This window comes from Peromyscus eremicus, chromosome 6 (assembly GCF_949786415.1).
Source record: "Peromyscus eremicus chromosome 6, PerEre_H2_v1, whole genome shotgun sequence".
NCBI classification, from domain to species: domain Eukaryota; kingdom Metazoa; phylum Chordata; class Mammalia; order Rodentia; family Cricetidae; genus Peromyscus; species Peromyscus eremicus.
Window position 1 is genome coordinate 122187293 of NC_081421.1, and position 20562 is coordinate 122207854.

The following is a 20562-nucleotide window of genomic DNA, read 5'->3' on the forward strand; positions in this document are numbered from 1 at the left end:
CAACTGAAATGTTGACATGTTGATCTCTAATATTTACTTTTCTATTAGCCTGCCAGGTTTACATGGGATAAACAAGCCTGAACAAAGAGGCAATGCTCCAAATAGTTTTTGTTCTAGCATAGGAAACATTAAATGATGATCCACCTCTCTGTTCTTACTACAAAATGGTTTTATAGAGTCATTTTTAAGGACAATTGTTGCGGAATATTATTTTAACTAAGCAAAGATATGTTACATTTGTTCATGCTGAGGAATATTACTTTAACTATGTGAGAGGGAGGTTACATTTGTTTCTGCTCCCTTTGTTAACTATGTAAAGATGTGTTACATTTGTTTGTGTTGCATTTGTTTAATTATGTAAAGATGTGTTGCATGTAAAGATGTAAAAATTTGTCTCACCTTGCCTGCCTAAGGTACCTGACTGGTCAAATAAAAAGCTGAATGACCAAGAGCAGGGCAGAAAAGGGATAGGGAGGGCTGGTGGGCAGAGAAAATAAGTAGAAGGAGAAATCTAGGAGAGAGAGAGAGAGAGGGAACAAGAGAGTGAAGAAAACAAGATAGAAAGAGAGGGATTTCCCCGGGGGCAGAAGCCACCCAGCTGCCAGACAGACAGACAGACATGAGAAGTGGGAAAGTAGGACATACAGAAAGAAAGGTAAAAAGCCCTGAAGCAAAATGTAGATAAAGAGAAACAGACTAAAATAAGAGCTAAGCTAAGGCCGAGCATTCATGACTAATAGTAAGTGTGTATCATGATTTGGGAGCTGGTTGATGGCCCCAAAAAAAGAAAGCCTGGTACAGACAATTGTCCTTTTAAAAAATGCTAAGCTATAATATTTTAGTCTTTAAGTTTAAAAACAACTCTGAAAATAAATATATGCATCAAACTAGAAAACTGGATTTGATAACTACAAGCAACAAGTGGATTTCTATTTTATGACTTAATCAATTTCTCATTTTTTAGAGATCAATATTTATTTTATTTTAAGAAGAGTCTCACTATGTAGCCCTGGCTTGCCTGAAACTTCTTGTGTTGTTTTTGAACTTAGGCTATTTTTGAACTCCTAGATCTACCTGCCTTGGTTGCCTAAGTATTTAGATAATAAAATGCTAGTAATATTTTAGTTTCACTGATTTATATTTTCCGGGTCCACTTTTAATCTCTATCTCACTTGATTCTGAAAGCAACACTTCAGAAACTTAAAGATACAGAATTTATTTCCTAATTTTGTAGAGGATTTAAAAAACAGATACAACATAGAGCTAAAGGACTTGGAGCAAATAAAGAAAAGAACATGTTGTAAAGAAACCAAGGCTGGGGTTGATCTCAACTCAAAGACATCACACTAGTAAGCAAAGCTGCATTGGGATCACATACCTTTCTTCTTCTAAAGTCCCTAATCTGGGCCCTTTAACTAGAAGTGCTCACTTGCAGTAAGTTAGTACCCAAGGAATCATTATGCATAGCTCACTGCTATTGCAGCCATCTTTTAACAAGCATTTCAAAGGAAGGACCTTGATTCCATAACAAAAAAAAAAAAAAAAAAAAAAAAAACACATCACAAAGGGGGAATACACTATTGTATTTGATGAGTTTAACAGTATCTCAACTAATAAATTGGCTGTCATCCTTGTCCTGCATAAAGATAAGGGGATGGGACATGAAGATGCCCTTTTTAGCTTGCCAACTTGCAATTACTCCATGACAGAGCACAGTTCTGTTGTGATTGATGAGGAGCCGCAGGAGAAAAGAGCTTAAGTGGAAGGATTTTATTAGGTTCTGAAACGACATCCCTAACAATAGTGCTAGGGGAAAAACAAGCATAAAGACATCTTCAGCAGATAGTAGGAACTCAGACTCATGAACTGCTTCCAATGTCCTTCTTTTCGCTTGCTTTTCCATCATAAACAGGGATGGAAACCACTTAATTCTCAGGCTGCTCTGCAACCTTTCCTGCTGTGTACTTTGATAAAAAATAACATGTAGAATAAGAATAAGATACCTTTAAAACTTCAGTGGATTGCCATAGAATGCTGTTATTGAATATTAAAACATGCAGTAACTGCACACTCCGAGGTAGAAAAGCACCAGAGTGTGATAAAGAAGTGTACATTTCACGGGTACTATCATAATCACTCTGATCCTGAGCAATCATCTCCAAGTTGTACAGTGTTTCTGAATCAGTCCCCTTTGCACTTAAGAATTCATATCTCAAGGTATAGGATCAGTTTTACCACCCCATGTTGGGTCCAGATCACTGGTCCAGAAAATAAGGCCTCGTGTCTGTTCCCAGAGTCTGAGGTATTAGTTGAATCATCTCTGCAAGGCTGGGCCTCCCTTGCCAGTGGTTCAGGCTGCAAAACTGTTGGAGGAAAACAATTTCCAACTGACCCTTGAGGCAATTATTTTCAGGCTTGGAAACCTGAAATTTGTCTACACTCAGTACCGTTTTCTATTTAAATAGCTATAAATTACTAATGCCTTTTTTGAAAAGTAACAATTTTGAAATCAATGAAGTCTTCTAAAATGGAAGGAATGTCCACAGCCTTGAAAGCAAGGCAGGGCTTTTTTGCATGCTTTAATTTCTTCTTAGGCTTTGGTTTTATGTGAAAATTTACTTTCAACCAATTCTATGAAGGAATCATATAGGACTATCATAGGACTGGTAGTTTGAGACCAGCCAGACATAAATAATGAAACAATAGTTTTTTTTTTTTTTGGCACTTGTCTTAAGAAACAAACAAATGTTATACTTCATCCTACTAGCATGCATATGAGAAATTTTAGATGCAAAACTCATTTGATGTAGTCCCAGAGTAGTTTTAAAATGGACAAATTCAATCAGATGGTTCTGTCAATGAAGTTTTCAAAGACAATGAAAGACAACCTAGACTGCATCCTGGAGTGAGAATGCTCCCATCCCTGTATTTCTCCTCAGATTCTTCTAGGGTTCGATGGAACTGGTGTCAGGTAACAAAGTCAGTAAAGGATGTTTGAGGCAAAGGGAAGATGAACTATGACTGCTTACTGAGCAGCACAGCCTGGCTGCCTTGTGGGTGAAACATATGATGGACTGATACTTAGGTAAAACAGCTAGTTGACAATAGATACCTGACGTGTCCAGATTTATACCCAAGCAAGAAAACTCAACATTATGATTCCCTCAGTGGGCTAGAATTTGTTGTATCTTGATATGACAGCTATGTACATATTCCTGACAAACAGATACTTTATGGCCTTTTTACTTGAGAAACTCAGTTTCACATAGCATAAATTGACAAAACATTTGTCAATAATAAAGAAACAAGAAGACCCTTTATAACAGCATAAATTGAATATAACTTTTCTAAACTTCCTTGGCCATTTCTCCTAAGTAGATTGGCAACTTCATTTTATACTAATCAGGGTTGAGTGTTTTATTAATTTTACACAGCCACAGAATTTAAATATGATGTCACTATTACTATACTTCATTTTGTGGATAGAGAGATCATTGTTGGGTGGCATTTATTACAGGTATAAAGCAATCTAATATTCCAATTCAGGCAGAGACAGAAAAGAATCACTGAATTCTAATTTCTATATTATTTTCTTTGAACATATAGATATAACATATTTCTACCTATATACAGTTAGAAAACATAATACACAGAGGGCATTGTACTACCATTTTGAAGGGTGCTTAGATATTTGTGGGAAGTATCTAAAGAAATAAATAAATTTCTGTTTATATGGGGAGGACAGGATGAGAGAAGAACAGAGATGAGAGAAGCACAGACCCAGAGGAGGCTGGTGGAACTATGGCATGAACAAGAGAACAAGAACAAGGCAACCTAATGCCTTCATGAAGAAGAATACTCTATATTACAACTTGCCATGTTCAGTTCCAGAAAACACTGAGGGTGGAAGTGAATTTCCACAGATGAATTTTGCAGAGATTGAAGTAGTGTACATAAGCAGTTAGTAATTATGGGACTGTGACAAAAATTATGAAATATTATCCAAAAAGGAAAGATTAAAGATTAAAATAATATATTTGGTTTTCTTATACCATGTCACAGAACCAGTTTGCCTTGCTGTGTTCATGGTCTAAGATAGAGGATAATTTTAATAATTATGTTAAGTGGCCAAAGCCATATGTATTGTTCAAAAGGAAAGAACCACAATTTTTATATACCTATGGGATGTTCCAATGTCTTATAATTATCAAGAAGCTAAATGTTTTTTTCTGATGGTTAGATTGTAATTTTAAATGATAAATATTATTCACATCACTTATAGTGTAAACCAACATGGAGATAGTTAAAATATCATGTATGCAGCTAAAATATCAAGTCTTCTGAAATATGTCGTGTTTTAGAAAAATCATGATACAAGGTTATTCTTCAAAAACAAATGCCACATTTGCACTTGGAAGAATTAGTCTGTGTGACAATATGCCCCTAAGTGTCACTGAAGAAAGATGTGGGTGATCCCCTTAAGCAATCAATAAGAAGTAGGAGGTGGGCTCATCTTTGCTTTTCAGATGTTTCACCCATTAAACTATATAGGAAGTCAGCCAATATTTTTCAAAATGTTGCATTCAATAGCTGTTCATTCTTAGAAGTAAAAAAGCTAGTACAGACTCAAAAGTTAAGATAGAAAATGCAGTTCTATCTAATATATATATGTATATATATATATATATATATATATATATATATATATACACACACACACACATATATATTGGCCCATGCTGACCAGTGACCAAATTCATATGAGCCCGTGGAACCTATAGTATCCAGAGTATTTAGTATCCTCTCCTCTAGGAATGCATTAGCATGCTAATTAGCACCTGTAAGAAATTCCCTTGGGGAAGCAGCTTCTCTTTCTGTGATTAGTTAACACTGGTTAACAGTGGTATTGAGAAAATAAATGGGAAACCTCACAGAAGAGTAACTCACAAATTTCAAACTGAGCAGGAGTCTGGGTAGTTTGATGAAATATTTCAAGCATCTCCATTTAGATGGGCATCATCCCTGCATCCAGCCTTTCCTTGAGTGTATCCTGTCACTCACTAGCAATCTTGGTCAACAGTACAGGGGCATCTGAGATCTTGTGTTCAAAAATCCCTTATTTTACTTCATGGTGATTACAAAATGTAAAATAGTGATGCTAGATATCAAGGAGAAGCCATAGAGCACTTTCTTTAAGTGGAAAGGAGAAAATTTACAACTTTAGGAAGAAAAAATAATCACATATGTTCATATAAAATATTTTATTATGAAGTTGCCAAGAACTATTGTACAATAAGATATTCTGACAGAAACAATATCCCCATAGCTTCCACTGCAGAATATTGTAACTGTCTTGTTTTATTACTATGACTTTTTTCACATCCCATTGTGCCTAATTTTTTTTTTTTTTTTTTTTAGTTTTTCGAGACAGGGTTTCTCTGTGTAGCTTTGTGCCTTTCCTGGAACTCACTTGGTAGCCCAGGCTGGCCTCGAACTCACAGAGATCCGCCTGGCTCTGCCTCCCGAGTGCTGGGATTAAAGGCGTGCCCCACCACCGCCCGGCTGTGCCTAATTTTTAAGTGACGCTTTCTCATGTCATACAGGACAAAGCAAAGCATGTATAGTACTGTCAAAAGTTTCAGATGTCAAGCGAGGGCCTCAGTGGGAGCATACCCCCTGTAGACAAGGAGGGATGGATGGATTTTGTCTTTATAATCACACAGTCATCAACCCTGTGAGATTATACATTTAAGGTTTGTTACCTATGACTTATACCACACTATCTAACCTTTATGTGGAGGTCTGTCTTCTGAAATGATTGGCATTTCCTTACAATGCCTTCTTTAACATTTCCTAACATAATTCATATGTGAGTTGCTGTGTGACCCTGTATCTTTCAGCAAGATGAAACCTTTTTTTAGCTGATTAGAGAATAATGGAATCATTTTATCTCAGTAACTTGCACATACTACTCTACTTTCTCCAAGCTGCATAATCTGAAACTCCCCTTTTCAGCGTTCCTTTGTAAACCATCAAGGTTTTTGCATTGAGGGCTTGTAAGACCTTCTATCAATGATTTGATTCCCCCATTGCATATGTATCATTTCAATGATTAGAAACAAAAGTCAATAAAATGAGTTTCACAGAATCGACTTCATAACCATCATTTGAGTCCCAGGGAGATTATGAGAATACTACTCATCTTTACTATCAGAGCTGATGGGTACAAGGGAATGAAAATGTTGCAGAAACATTGATTGATAGTTTGAAAGAAATGTGTCAGAATTTTGTCCCAGCCTTGTATCCAATGATCAAGAGAAATGGTTTCTAGTGTGTAGAAAAATAGAGTTGTTTTTTCCTTCCACTTTCCTCCTCTTCTTGTATTCAGTGTGCTTGTTTTTATAATATGTGTGCATTAATAGTTCTGACAAAGAGAAGACCAAAAATGATAGTAGCAGAAAATGGGAGTATTTTCTTAAGTGCTACATTTTCCTTTAAAAAAAAGTAATTGCAAAAACAGCCTCAGAGAATGTTTGTGCATGTATTATTTGTCATGGCCCTCCCCGCCCCAGCTTCTGCATTCCGTTCAAAAGCTGATCCATCGTCAAAGGCATATTTTTCTTTTCAAAAGATCTTGGAATAATAGTTGCTGTTTTGAACAGGTTAAAAATCACATTTCCATTAAAGAAACTAAAAGATCTGAACAAACACCCAGCACAAACATTTTATTTTTGTGTAACTCTACTTTGTTTACCTTGCAAATTGTAACTTTTTTCACTTGATGCTCCTGACCTTTTCTTTAGTAAATTGGACTTACTAAAATCCATGGTCAAGGAAATGTGAACTTACACTAATCCTTCATTTCAACAGTGGGAAAGAGGAGCACATCGCCTTCAGTACTGGATTTATGGTTTCATGTGTCTTGTCAATCAATAATCTTTGCAGGTGCTAGTACATATTCATGCAGAGTTGGATTATGTTTGCATTGTATTGAATTATTTCCTTCTCTGGAATATTGAGAGGTCAAAGAAGTCCCAGAGGAAAAGGAAAAAGGATGTAAGTTTATGTCTTTCCTCTCCTTCCCTGGCCTTTCATAGACCAGGATATTGACATCAGCTGTGGTGTGCACATTGTAAGGACATCAGCTGTGGTGTGCACATTGTAAGGATATCAGTTGTGCCATGCACACAGTGAGTCTGCTGGTTCCTTTGCCTGATTGAACTCACTGTTTTCTCTGCAGCTCTCCCTCCCTCCTCCCTCTTGGCTGACTTTTCCATCCCGCTTACCTCTTTACCTACATTTTTGCCTTGATGATCACCAGGAAAACACAGTCCATGGAATGGACAAAATTGAGGCATTGAGTGATGGTAATTTTTCTAAGTTCCTTAGAGGACCAGGTGTAAGAGATTTTCTGGTGCCACTAGAAAGAAAAAAAAAAAAACAATGAACTGAGCAGCTGCACCGGGATGAAAGGCAGATAAAGCTTTTTGTGTTGCTCCAACTTAGACACACAGGACCTGTGTCATGCAGAATCACATAATGGTTATGGTCATTTTAGTATTCCAATTTGCTGAGTACTACTAGTGGTCTTGACCAGAGATGATGGTTCCAAGATGAAGCTGCTGTTCAAAGTCTGTGCCTTTTAAGTTGTTATCATCAATTTTGAGACTTGCCAATATTTAAAGTCAGTTTTCCTCATCTTTGGTAGCTACATTTGAAATTACGATGCAAAATAAAATCCTGTTAGTATTTCACAGTATCCATGTCCTATAAAAGCCGTAAAATTCTGTTTTATTACATGTGGAACCACTGTAGTCACACGGTTTGAGGCCTCAAGTTTGCAGTCACTAAGGTACTTAGGACTCTTGGATTTGGAGGTTTAGATGCTTGTTGCTTGTGCCTTATTTAGAAACATTGTTTATGACAAAAATACCTTTCTCAACAATGAAAACACATTGTTTTTGAAGTTGAGGATAAAAGCTACATCGACCTGATTCTACCTCTGTACTGGCATCATTTAAACTATCCCAGTTGTAGTTTCCTAGTATAACTAGGCATTTTGTTATCATGATAATTAAGTCATTAAAATGTTCCAGTCAAGAGTAACTGAAACACATGTTCCTTTCCTGCTTTTGAATTATTGGTGTAAATCATGTTGATCCAATGTTTGATCTGACCTGAAGAAAAGTAACTAACCAATCACAGCAAAAATATATCTTAAATGGTATTTCACTATGAAATAACTTTAGTCAAAACTAAAAATCTGCATTTAACCATCATCCAGATGAAACAATTTTCAATACTTATTTTACTCTGCTCTGACTCCACCCACTTTCTTTTTTCTAAGCCATCAACTTCAACTTCTAAGTAATTATAAAACATGGTGTGCCTCTTTCTTCACTCTGGTTTGGTGTCATCCTCAAGCATTAGGTTCCACAAAAATCTTCATTAGTACTTCCTATATTTCAAAACTGCTTTGATACTCAAATTCAAGCTTATTCTTTTACTACATAAAATCTGCTGAAGACCATCTTTGACCTAGTTCCAAATGCTTGACATGTCTTTCCCCAGTGTTGATGATACCTCTCCATATTTCATGTTTCAATAATATAATTTTCCTTTTTTATGCTGCCAGCTAGTCATGAGAACTCTTTTCTTTGGTTGAGTGTATTGTCACGGTGACTTTTCTTTCCCTAAACTCTTAATTACAATGCAATTCCTGGTTCCAGCTTCACTTTCTTCTTGAAATCTTTGCAAATAACATAAATCCTTATATCCAGAAGTTGGCCTAAGGAAGCCGTTCCCTTTTCTGCATTGTAACCTAGTAATACCGCTGTTTACTAAAGACCTCACACAGTTGATACAAACACTTCACTCTGGCAATTTAGGTCTTCGATACATCTTTTCCAATGGCTATGCATACCTTTATTGGGGACTGTGTGTGCCTTGGAGTTTGCCATACTCAGTTCATTATGTTAAGGATGGGCCAACAAGTATTACTGAAAGAATGCTAAATATGTCTCCCTATTAATAGTTTTTAATTCTAAAGTCTTCTCTAATTAAATGTTTATGAGAGATTTAAAAGAATATCAGTACAAATATGTTTATATAAATATGAAGAATTAGCATAGAGATAAATTCAACATAGAATCACTGCAAATATCTGTAATTTAGAGTATTAAATGAGAACAAAAGAAACAGGTTTTAAACATGTATTTGTGTTACTGCTTTAAATTATGTGCATGCATGTTTCTGTATGTGGACATGTGTTGGTATGAGTGTAGGTACCCATGGATGCTGAAAGAGAATGCCAGGTCCATCCAGAGCTGGAGAAACAGATGGCCGTGGGCAGTTTGATATGGGTGCCCTCTGCAAGAACAGTATACACCCCTAACCACTGAGCAATCCTTCCAACCCAAGAAGCAGCTTTTATTTTTCTACAGTCTAGCCATCTAAAGGATATTTCTCTTTAATGGTTAATTAATATAAAACTAGTCACTGCCACTGAAAAGTTTAAGGGTACTTAAATAATTCATATTTATATATTACTTCTAAAAAATAATTTCTTATCTATCCACTATCTGAAGGTTACTTTCAGATAAATGGTATTTTATTGAACAAGATTTGATTAGGAACTTTGGGGAATTTGTCTATATTATATATCCAGTTTGCAAGACTTGAACGTAGCACATATTTTAATTTGCTAATTCTTGATAAGAAAGTTAAAAGGTCAAGTGTCCAAAGCTATTCTCAAGGAACAATACAAAATTAAATATCAATTTTTTCTGTGAATATGTTGTACAATATTAATAAAGATGTGTTGGAATTAAATAGCACATTAATATTTTAATTTATTTTCAAAACTACTCATTTGGGCAGTATAAGGGGCTCAACTGCACAGACTTCGGCTAGGACCTCAGATCTAGAGAACCCTTTCTTACGCACGTTTGCATATTATTTTCATAGTGGTTGCCCACATGGGATTCAATCCTCATCATTTTCTATATCACCAATAACTGATATGAAAACACAATTTATTTTAAAGTTTAATATAAACTTCCCCCAACACTCCGCAACAGGATTCAAATTTAGAGATATAAATGAAAACTTTTATTTTAATAAAAACTCAATTATCTGCTTGTGTGGTAAGTTACCTTCAGAATGTGAACTCTGACAGGAGGGCACAGATCCTGACTTTTTGATTAATTTTTACTTATTTCCCAATATAGACATTCACATTTGGGAACTGGATGGCTCCATAAATATTTGAGTAACTAAATGATTGACTCAAACCCAATGTGGGTGAAATATTTTTCTTTAACCTAATTTAGATGCATTGCATGCAATTTATGAACTCCTCTCAGTTTTCATGAAGTGGTTTAATTTCTGTTATATACATGCATAGATAGATAGATAGATAGATAGATAGATAGATAGATAGATAGATAGACGATAGATAAATAGATGGATGCTTTTATTTCTATTATGTAGGTACAGCAATGTACATATTTCTGCTCTCTAAGTATGTATATATAGTTGCATCATAATTGATTTATATAGAATAATTAATTAGATATAGATGGGCAAAGTATTAGCTTATGCCCAAGAACAGTGAAAGAGTCTTCTACATGGACACATTTCAGATAAAGAGAGAAGTACACTCACAGTCTTATACCCAGAAACTATTGTTTCCATCTGAGACTCAATGGGGTGGGACATTTCATTGTTACTCTGCTCTACTGTGTGGTGAATCAAGCCCTACCCAGGTACAAAGGCTGTAAAACAATGTTATTCTTCTCAAATGCTGACTGAACTTCTCAAGCCTACGTTCCAGTTGCTGATTTCCTTAGAATGTCACATAACATGCTTCATTGTTAAGAGTTAATTACTGATTATGTACCTCAGTAAACATGAGTAGAGTGGGGAGGGAGGCCTATCAGGTAACACTGTAATTAAAGAAAAAATTAATTGTGTTCTAGTTTTCTGTAGCCTCCAGTCTTCAGAAGACATCTATCTTCTCATTGGATCAGGTTTATTTTAAATATTCTTCAGTTCAATGAAGGCTCTATTTCACAGACACCAGAGAAAACAGACACACACACACACACACACACACACACACACACACACACACTCACTTACTCACAGAGGATGATTGTCAACATTGTAAGAGGAGTGATCACTGTGATCATTGTAATTTAAAACTATTTCTTCCAATCTTCATTTCTACTGAGACTTTGCAGAACAACCCTAAGCCTTCGCTAACTCCCTTGTAGCTCTTTTAAGAGGTTTGTAAACACAATAACTGTATCAAAACCCAATCCCCAGTCCTGAGTCCTATTTTTTACCTGTTTCGTATGATGGATTATTCAGTGAAAAACTCATTCCCTGGAAAAATGTTATTTCTCACCAATTTTGTTGTCCATAAGGATTATGCTTTTCTGAGGAGCTATTGCGCAGCCCCTTCCATTTTCTCTGCTTCTATAGTAATTTTCATTGTTCACTCTGATAATCCTCAGAGAGTTCATACAGAACCATAAATCTATTCCCTCTTAGTCTTATTATCACCTTTTAATGTAGAGCTTCTGGTCTGCAATTCAGTTAATTCTTAAATGCGATGTATGCAGTGATTATGGTCATTAAACATCAATATATATAGAAACGTCATTAAACATCAATAAAAAGAAAACGAAGTTTCCTATTCAGAGGAAGAAATGATTGAAGAAAAATTCTTTAACTTTAGTACATACATAAATGCAGTTCTGCACATGTAAGGTAGTTTTTTTCAGGCAGGTGTAGGTTGAGAGTACAATGCATTATTTTTTTCCTCTTGGAGTCAGAGTAAAACAGAATGTCAGCTACTCAACCCTGAAAAGACTCTTTGAAGCCCTACATTTCACAGATGGGAAAACTTAAGTACCCAGAAGCCAAAGTGACTAAAGGCTGGAGAGTAGAAAGCATCATTTCTCCCTCTACCCCTCTGCTTGGAGCCAGGCTTACCACATATATGTTTTCATTCATGTTCTACTTATCTTGGATTTTCCTTGTAACTATAGTGGTTTTTGTTTTCTTGAAATTGAACTAAAATTGAATCTTACCTTTGTGAATTATCTCCAATAATTAAACATTTGCCTTCTACATTCTATAACACAACATTAGAAAACTACATTATTAACAATTATTGTAAATAGTATATGATCAAAAACATCATATAATCACACTTTGAAAGAAGATTATAGTAAAAATGTTGCTGGGTTTGCCAATCATAGATGGCCTTTTAAATTAAAATTAATGGATAATTTGAGGTTGTAAAGGTTGTGCTTCTTTCAGGGTAATACTGAATTTTTAGTACAAAGGCAAGAGCTGTTAATAGCAGGGAAATTGGGCCAGTTATTAAACTTTCTCAGTCAATCTTAACCAGACATAGCTGCAATTTAGTTTTCCTTAGGATGGAGGCCAGTGTTCGTTTTCTCTTATAGACAACTTTGATAATTACCAAGACATGACAACCTACCAACACATTCCTCTGCATCCTGAGTATACATACTCTCAGGGCTCCTGCAATTAGGGGCACTGCAGATAGGAACAGAATCAATCACTGACTCTGATTTTCCAGGCTTCAGATCAGGTATCAGTTGTAGCCTTGGCACTACTGTTAGCTTCAATGCATTCCCTCGTGTGTTATGATACACGCCTCTTCTGCATTGGGTATATTTATTTACTGTATTACAGCTACAGTGTAAGCGGGTTAGGATATAAACCTAGCCATCCCCATGAGTATAACTGTAGGAAAATAGAAACAGTGTAGATGTAGTAGGTTCAAGCCATTTGGGCCTTATAAGAGACAGCAGGCAACATTAGCATGGACCTTGCTACAATAAATAGATAAAAACTATTTATTTTATCTATGGGAGCTTTAGCCCATTATGGGATAGGATGTTTCTAAAAAATATTAGGTAAAAGAGGGGCACAGAGTGATGTCCCAAAGACAATGGAAGTACTTCTGAATGCTCAGACAATCCATTTGGACTATCACCTGCTATTACTGGGTTAAACGAGCACTACTACCAGGAAACCCCGGAGCAATAATATCAAATTCAGGAAAATACACTTCTCCCTCAGTCCCAACCCAAGTCCTCTTGCATCACCACCCCCGACTCTTACCAAAATTCATGACCTCCTCATTCTTAGTGAAAATTGTATATATATGATTGCATTTATATGTATGTTACACGTGTGTGTGTGTGTGTGTGTAACAATTTGTGCGTGATTGTAAGAGCCATAGGAACAGAATGCCTGATACTAGCTAATGCCTTCTCTACGTGACATAGAAGTGAATGTATAGATCAGACTAAAGTTTAAGAAGCATTAGTTTGATAGGATAATTGATATTATTTCATTAAAAAGTAGATGTTAAATATAAAAACTTTGCATGAGCTTAATCTTGAACACTAGCATCCCAGGACACTACTGCCATTCTTACCATTATTGGATCATCACATTGCCATTCAATAAATTCAGAAGCTGAAATGCCTTATTTGGTCCAGGATGATGGGATGGCAACCATCTGAGGGAACAGCAGTAGGAAGCCATCAAGTAGAGCAAGGTTCCTAGTAGCCATGACACTCATGAACTCAGATAAGCTCGGTTTCCTGCTTAGAGACTGCATAAGACCAGACTCATCAACATTCAGCTATGAACAGAGGGAATGCTTCTGGGCTCCAGCCCCTTCTCAGGAAGCTGTTGGCCTTGAAGGCTATTGAGGGAAGGGGAGTCATTGTACTCAAGGGTGTGGTGACTGGGGAGTTGCTTCTCAGTGAGCTCCAGGGGATAGCTCTCCTCTGTTGGGGAATATTATTTTAAGGTGTGTTACTTTTGTTTATGTTGCTTTTGTTTAACTCTGTGAAGCTGTGTTACTGTGTCTGTCTAAAACACCTGATGGTCTAATAAAGAGCTGAATGGCCAATGGCAAGGCAGGAGAAAGGATAGGCAGGGCCAGCAGGCAGAGAGAATATATAAAAGGAGAAATCTGGGAGAGGAGAGATCCAGAAGTAGCCAGAGAAGGAGGAAGCTGCCAAGGGCCAGCCACCCAGCTACACAGCAAGTTGTGGAGTAAGAGTAAGAGTTACAGAAGTAAGAGAACTGGAGAAGCCCAGAGGCAAAAGGTAGCCTGGATAATTTAAGTTATAGAAAGCTAGCAAGAAATATGTCAAGCTAAAGCTAGGCATTTGTAATTATGAATAAGCCTCTGTGTGTGATTAATTTGGGAGGTGGGTGGTGGTGGGCCCCCCAAAAGAGAAAAAGTCCAACAACAGCATTCTTCTTTCTTGTATCATTTAATATGAAATCACTAACCGTATATAATAGAGTTATCAGGAAGCAAGTAAAAGAACATTAATTTAAGAAGACACTTTTTGAAATATTTGCAGATATAGATGAGTGTAGTGAGTTTTCTATCTGTGATAATCACCCTGTGTGGGAAAATGTAAAGGAAAGATTTAACTGCTTCTGTGGGAAAGATTACCAGACCTCCACAGGAAAGTCGCAGTTCATGCCTAATGATGGCTTTAACTGCCAAGGTGATTATATATATATATATATATATATATATATATATATATATATATCTTTCAATATTAAACTCTATGAAAATACTTACTACACATTTGTGAAGTATCAATGAGCTACATTCCCAAAGTTAAACAAGCCAAGGTCACAAAACAAAATCAAGAACAAAACAAAAATGATGAGAGGGTGACTTGTTTGGGGGAAGAGACTACGTAGTGAAATCCGGAGATGAGAGGATGAGTGAGCAGGGTATGCTGTGAGCATGCATGAAAGCATCCAAGGATAAACTATAGCACTGTGAAATGCTGCCCTCTGGACATGATACAGCTATTGCACACACCAACTCACAGCAGCTGTGGTGACCTTCATAAGATGTCTGCAAAATTAAGCCAGTTTAAAATTCCACCATGAACTGGGGAGGGCCTCCAGAGACTTGGCCCCTGTCTGAGGAGATATTGGTAGTTCATGGTTACTGGAGGAGGAAGAGTCACTTTCTTTAGGAGTTTGACCTCAGGTAGCTTCCTCAAGGCCAGTGGATGGCCCACACCCATACAGATATAGCAGCACTAATTGGATTCAGTGGAATATAACATGTAAAAAGAAATAGGAAAGGGAGAGGGAGAAAGAGAGGACAGACAGAGAGAAAGACAGAGAGGAGACAGAGTTGGGAGAGAAATGTGACAGAGGAGAGTCTCAGTGAGAAGTGGAGTGGAGTGGACATGATCAAGGTATAGAATATAAATGTATATCCAAAGAATGAATATTTTTTTTAAAAAAGAGAGAAACCCAAACCAACATAGAACCAAACCAACACAGAAGAGACATGGGGAAAAAATGTAATAGTGAGGTATAATCACCAAGTGTGTTTAAACTCATTGTGCAGACTATGGAGAAAGTGGCTTTTACAGAGGAATGTTTTTTTTTTTTATATTGCTCATATGGTGTTACATAGAGTTCACGATAATGTTACACATTTAAGAAATCAATTCTTGCAAGCCTCTGACATGACAAAATACAGATATACAAAGAATGTCTTAACTGCCCCACCCATGAAATAATTCTGTGGTGATATTTTATCTGTGTCCCCCAATAAAGTTTATCTGAGGATTAAAGGAAAAAGCCAGCCGCTATATTAGACACAAAAGTCAGGCAATGGTAGCACACGCCTTTAATCCTATCACTCGGGAGACAGAGATCTGTCTGGATCTCTGTGAGTTTAAGGCCACACTGGGAACAGAGCTGGGCGTGGGGGCACATGTCTTAAATCTCAGCACTAACCATAAAGGTCTAGAGGTCTGCACAGACAGACAGGAAGTGACAGAGCTGGACTGGAAGAGGAAGTGATGTACCTGAGCAGAGAAGAAGTGAGTTAGCAGAACTGAAAGGAAAATATGTGCGGGTATACAGGAAGTAGGTCTCTTTGGAAGCAGAGGGTCATTGAGGTGAGGTGAGGTTGGCTTGTGGCTTGTCCTATTTCTCTGATCTCTCAGGTTTAGCCCCAATTTCTGGCTCCGTGTTTGTTTGTTGTTTGTTTGTTTTTTATTAATAAGACCGTTTAGCAACTTGGCTACATAATTCTATTTGTGATACTTAATGGGTCTGCACACAGCCTTATTTGGGCTGTTTTCCCACTGGAGTGCAACCTGTGTTTCTAAAACAGCCCTGGGAGAGGAGGGCTGTTTGGTGACTGGCAGGCAGCAATCACTGAACTTAGAAGACTGTCAGAAAGAGTGTCATGAATTCAAGGGCTGCATAGTGAGCTCCAGACTAGCACTGTGAGAAAGAACCTTGTGTCAACACAAGAGTGAAAGGCTCTTGGGCTTGTACCCCACATTCTGCACTTTATTGACTTTGTCTTCACCCGGGCCTCATTCCTTCCACTTTCCACTCAGCTTAGAAAGCGTAGGTGGATGGTTCTTCCATACAGGAGTCAACATCCTATAGCTTTTCCATTTTTAGTTAGTAAGCATTCATTTGCATTGGATGATAGTTTTTGAACATATATACAAATTAAAATAAGCAAGAAGGGTGCTCCTTTATAGACTGTATATCCAGCTTTCTAGGCAATACACATCATAGGTAGGTAGACCTCATCAGCACAGGGGTTTGTAGCCTTTCACTCTGATAATGTCCTTTATAGTCTAGTATCATCACCTTTCTAGCTAATGTAAAGTTCATTAGGAACCTGACAAAGGGCTCTGTGCTGACTTTCTTTTCCGTGGCTTGAGTCACATGTTTTTCTGTGCCTTCACTGCATTTTTAAGTGAAAAACTGGGAACAGCTGAATTTAAGACAACAGCCTGATGACATTTTAAATTAGACTTTAATAGCTCCCTTCCTTTTCATACTGGTAAATGGTAACATGCCATCTTGTTATTTTAATAATCAAATTGTAAATTAAAATTGCAGGTTCATTCATTAATCTAATAGAAAGTGTTTCTAAGATGCCAGAACTGGGCTCAGCACACACACAAAAAAAATCTTTGCATTAGTTTAAGGTAATGATCTGGACTATTCAGTTCCTTGGAATCATTCCCCAACCTGCCAGCATATTTAAATTGTATTTATAACTTTAAGGCACATTTCACTGCAGTGTGTAAAATTTTAAATTAAGAATATAAATGATGTGAACCTAAAAACCCAGCACCTTTATTACAGTGTCAATATATAGCTACTGAGAACCTCAGACTTAATTCTGTGCAATTTATTTTTTCATCCATACTCAACTATGATGATTGCATATTAGAATCATGGTCCAAATGTAATGTGAACAAAAGTAATCAATCGTGATAAATCTTAAGAGAGTTGAGTAACATAATGTGCTGGACCTCAGTTTTCAGTTAAGTCACATGCAGAAATGAGGCTTTAAAGAGAAAGTGAGTCCATCTTTATCCTCCAGATTACTTTAAACTGAGTTATCATCAGTTTAGCCTAAGACTAGCAGGCAAATAATTTTAAGTGCACTTTGAAAAATGAGTCTTTATTAAATTAGAACTAACTGTTACATCTTAGATGATGGGAATAGATTTACTGACTTTGTTGATGAATCATGCTACTCAGAAAACAATTTGAGAGTGTGGCCCATGAATAACATTTTCAATACTCTGTCAGAATGGATTGGCCAAATTAGAGTTAAGAAATGCATGCAGCTGAGATTGTTCTCTCCTTTCCCAAATGATGGGATTTCCCCCGCTTTCTTGCATCAGTTGATATGAAATCACTAACCATATGTAATATTGTTATCAGGAAACAAGAAAGTAAAAGAACAGTAATTTAAGAAATTACTTTTTGAAAAATTTTCAGATATAGATGAGTGCAGTGAGTCGGCTGTCTGCGGTGATCATGCTGTATGTGAAAATGTGAACGGAGGATTTAACTGCTTCTGCAGGGAAGGTTACCAGACCTCCACCGGGAAGTCGCAGTTCACACCTAACGATGGCTCTTCCTGCCAAGGTGATTTATCGCCTTCAATCTTAAACTATACAAAATATTTGCCACACATTTGTGAAGTATCAAAGAGCTACATTTCCAAGATCTGTGCCAGGATTCACTAAGATTGACAAAATAAATTAAGAACGGTGTATTGTTTCACTTAGTGGGAGATGGAAGCAACGTGTTTAATGTAGTTCGCATTCATTCCCTCTTAAACTACTTTCTTCCATTTTCTGCCATACATTATATATTCCGGAACTCAAATGGAATCTCAAATGTTAAAGAATACACTTTAATGTTTAAGTGCACAAAATTATTCAAGTCAACACAATCAGTTTAGGAAAAAATGGTTTGTAGACTGACTATGGAATGTGTTTTCTTTTTCTACAGAAAGTGTGAGTTCAAATTGCCACTTGGAGCTCGCCTGCATTGCTGCAAATGTTAACAAAACCTTAAAGAGAGTAAGTAGACACTCTAGGTTAAAGCATATTTTATTTTGACATTCTGATCTCAGTTAGAAGTGCTACCAAGGTCCTATTGGAAAACATTAGAAGCTGAACCTCATGTGGAACTGACACTCTTTGCATACAGCCGTGTAAGTATTACTTACATTGCATATAGACTAATCTGAAACTTTCCAAAGCATTGTGGAAGACTTTATCCTGTTTAATTTGTGTTCTTTTTTCATTATTTGGTATATTGGAAAATTATTTTTAACATGAAAGGAAGTTATTGAGTAAAATGGTAAAAACACACATTGGCTCAAACCCAGTCCCACGTTCTAAAGAGATGTAGTTAAATGCAACTAGATTTTGTACTTCAAAGTGAACACTTCAAAGAGCAAATAAAGTAGGACATTCATAAAATTGTTATGTGATTGAATGGGTGAATCAAACTATGAGGAGTGAACTTTCAGCCAAGGCATTTTTCCATTTCATCACATATGAGGAATGTTTTGCTGAAAAACAATCTGATTCAGGTTATTGAGTCAAAATTTCTGACTTATGATATCAAAACTTATACAAACTAATGAATTTAAATATTGAGATAGCCTCACTGGATAGTATATAATTCTATACTGGAGAAAAGGAAGTTATTTCTTTTAATTTATCCATTCAAACATGTTCTGTGTGTTTCTGAAGTATACTAAAGCATTCCCAGTTGCTTGTGAATTCTTTCTAAATAAATTCTGTTTTCATTGTTACTTGTAATGATTTCAGTCTAATCTGATAATTTACTATCCAGATAACACAAGAAAATCAACCTCTGGGTAAATTTGAAAAAAGTCTTATTCTGCATTTTATTGCAAATGGACTTGTGTCTGGTGGACATACCTGTACATGTGTTCATATATGTTGCTGCCATGTGCAGGTGACCTCTCCAATCACTTTTCACCTTAGTTATTGAGATAGGTCTCTCTCTCTCTCTCTCTCTCTCTCTCTCTCTCTCTCTCTCTCTCTCTCTCTCTCTCTCTCTCCTCTCCCTCCCTCCCTCCCTCTCCCCCTCTCCCTCTCTCCCAGAGCTCACAGGCTATCTAGACAGCTTGCCCCAGGGATCCTCTGTCTCCATTTCCAAAGCACTGATTGCAGGCGGGCTGCCATACACAATATTTTTACACAGAGTCTGTATATCTGAAGGTTGGTCCTCAAACTTACATGCCAAGTGTTTTTCTCACTGAACCGTATTCCCCACCCCATAAATCTTCTTCTTAAAATCCTCCAACAGAAATCTGATTCTCTTTTTCTGAACTCATTTTTTTTTCCTCAGATTGAACCCATAAAGGAGCAGGTGGCTTTACTACAAGAAATTTACAGAAATTCTGAGGGTGAGCTCTCACCAATGGATATAGTCACATACATAGAGGTACTTGCTGAATTATCCCCACTTCTAGACTATGTGAACAGCACCACTTCATCCAAGGATGATCGTTTCAATTCAACCCTTACTGTAAGTATGTTGATATTTAATCCATAAGTGTAGTTGATCTTTAAATTGTTTCCTATATTTCTGTTCAGTGTGATATAATAGTATTTTTAAAAACATGTTTTTTCTTAAATAGGAATTCATAAAAACCATCAATAATTTTGTTCAAAAGAATACACTTAAAATTTGGGACCAATTACCTACAAATCATAGACGACTTCATCTCACAAAACTGATGCATACTGTTGAGCATATCACCTTAAGAATATCTCAGAACTTCCAAAAGACTACTCAGTTTGATACAAATTCTACTGATGTGGGTAAGGCGTGAAGGTAAATGGTTTGCTTCAAAGCAGTAGTGTTTACCAAACAAGACAGTAAGATGTGGTTCTTGAAATACTACTAAATTGTACATAGTTTTGTCAATGCAGAAATGAATGTTGGTTCATATTACCAGAGCAATATGAATGAAGAAGCATGCTAGTAGAAAGATTGACTATATAGATATTCCTCCTATCTTATATTGCCTTCCTTTTCCTATTCATAAACTGTGTAGCATTAAAGTTTGCAGAAGACATCACTACCTTATCATATACACTCAGTGGTCTCCTGACTTTAACCTATAATATTTACATCAGA

General features: G+C 36.6%; 1 protein-coding gene across 1 annotated transcript in view; it reads left to right on the top strand.

Annotated features, from left to right (window-relative positions):
* The window catches only part of Adgrl4 (adhesion G protein-coupled receptor L4), a 94342-nt gene that overhangs the window by 36837 nt on the left and 36943 nt on the right, over nt 1-20562 (top strand). Inside the window, exons 3-6 of the mRNA XM_059265048.1 lie at nt 17872-18021; nt 18391-18461; nt 19768-19947; nt 20060-20243. Of these exons, the coding sequence (XP_059121031.1) occupies nt 17872-18021; nt 18391-18461; nt 19768-19947; nt 20060-20243 (585 nt within the window). The remainder of the gene's footprint in view (nt 1-17871; nt 18022-18390; nt 18462-19767; nt 19948-20059; nt 20244-20562) is intronic.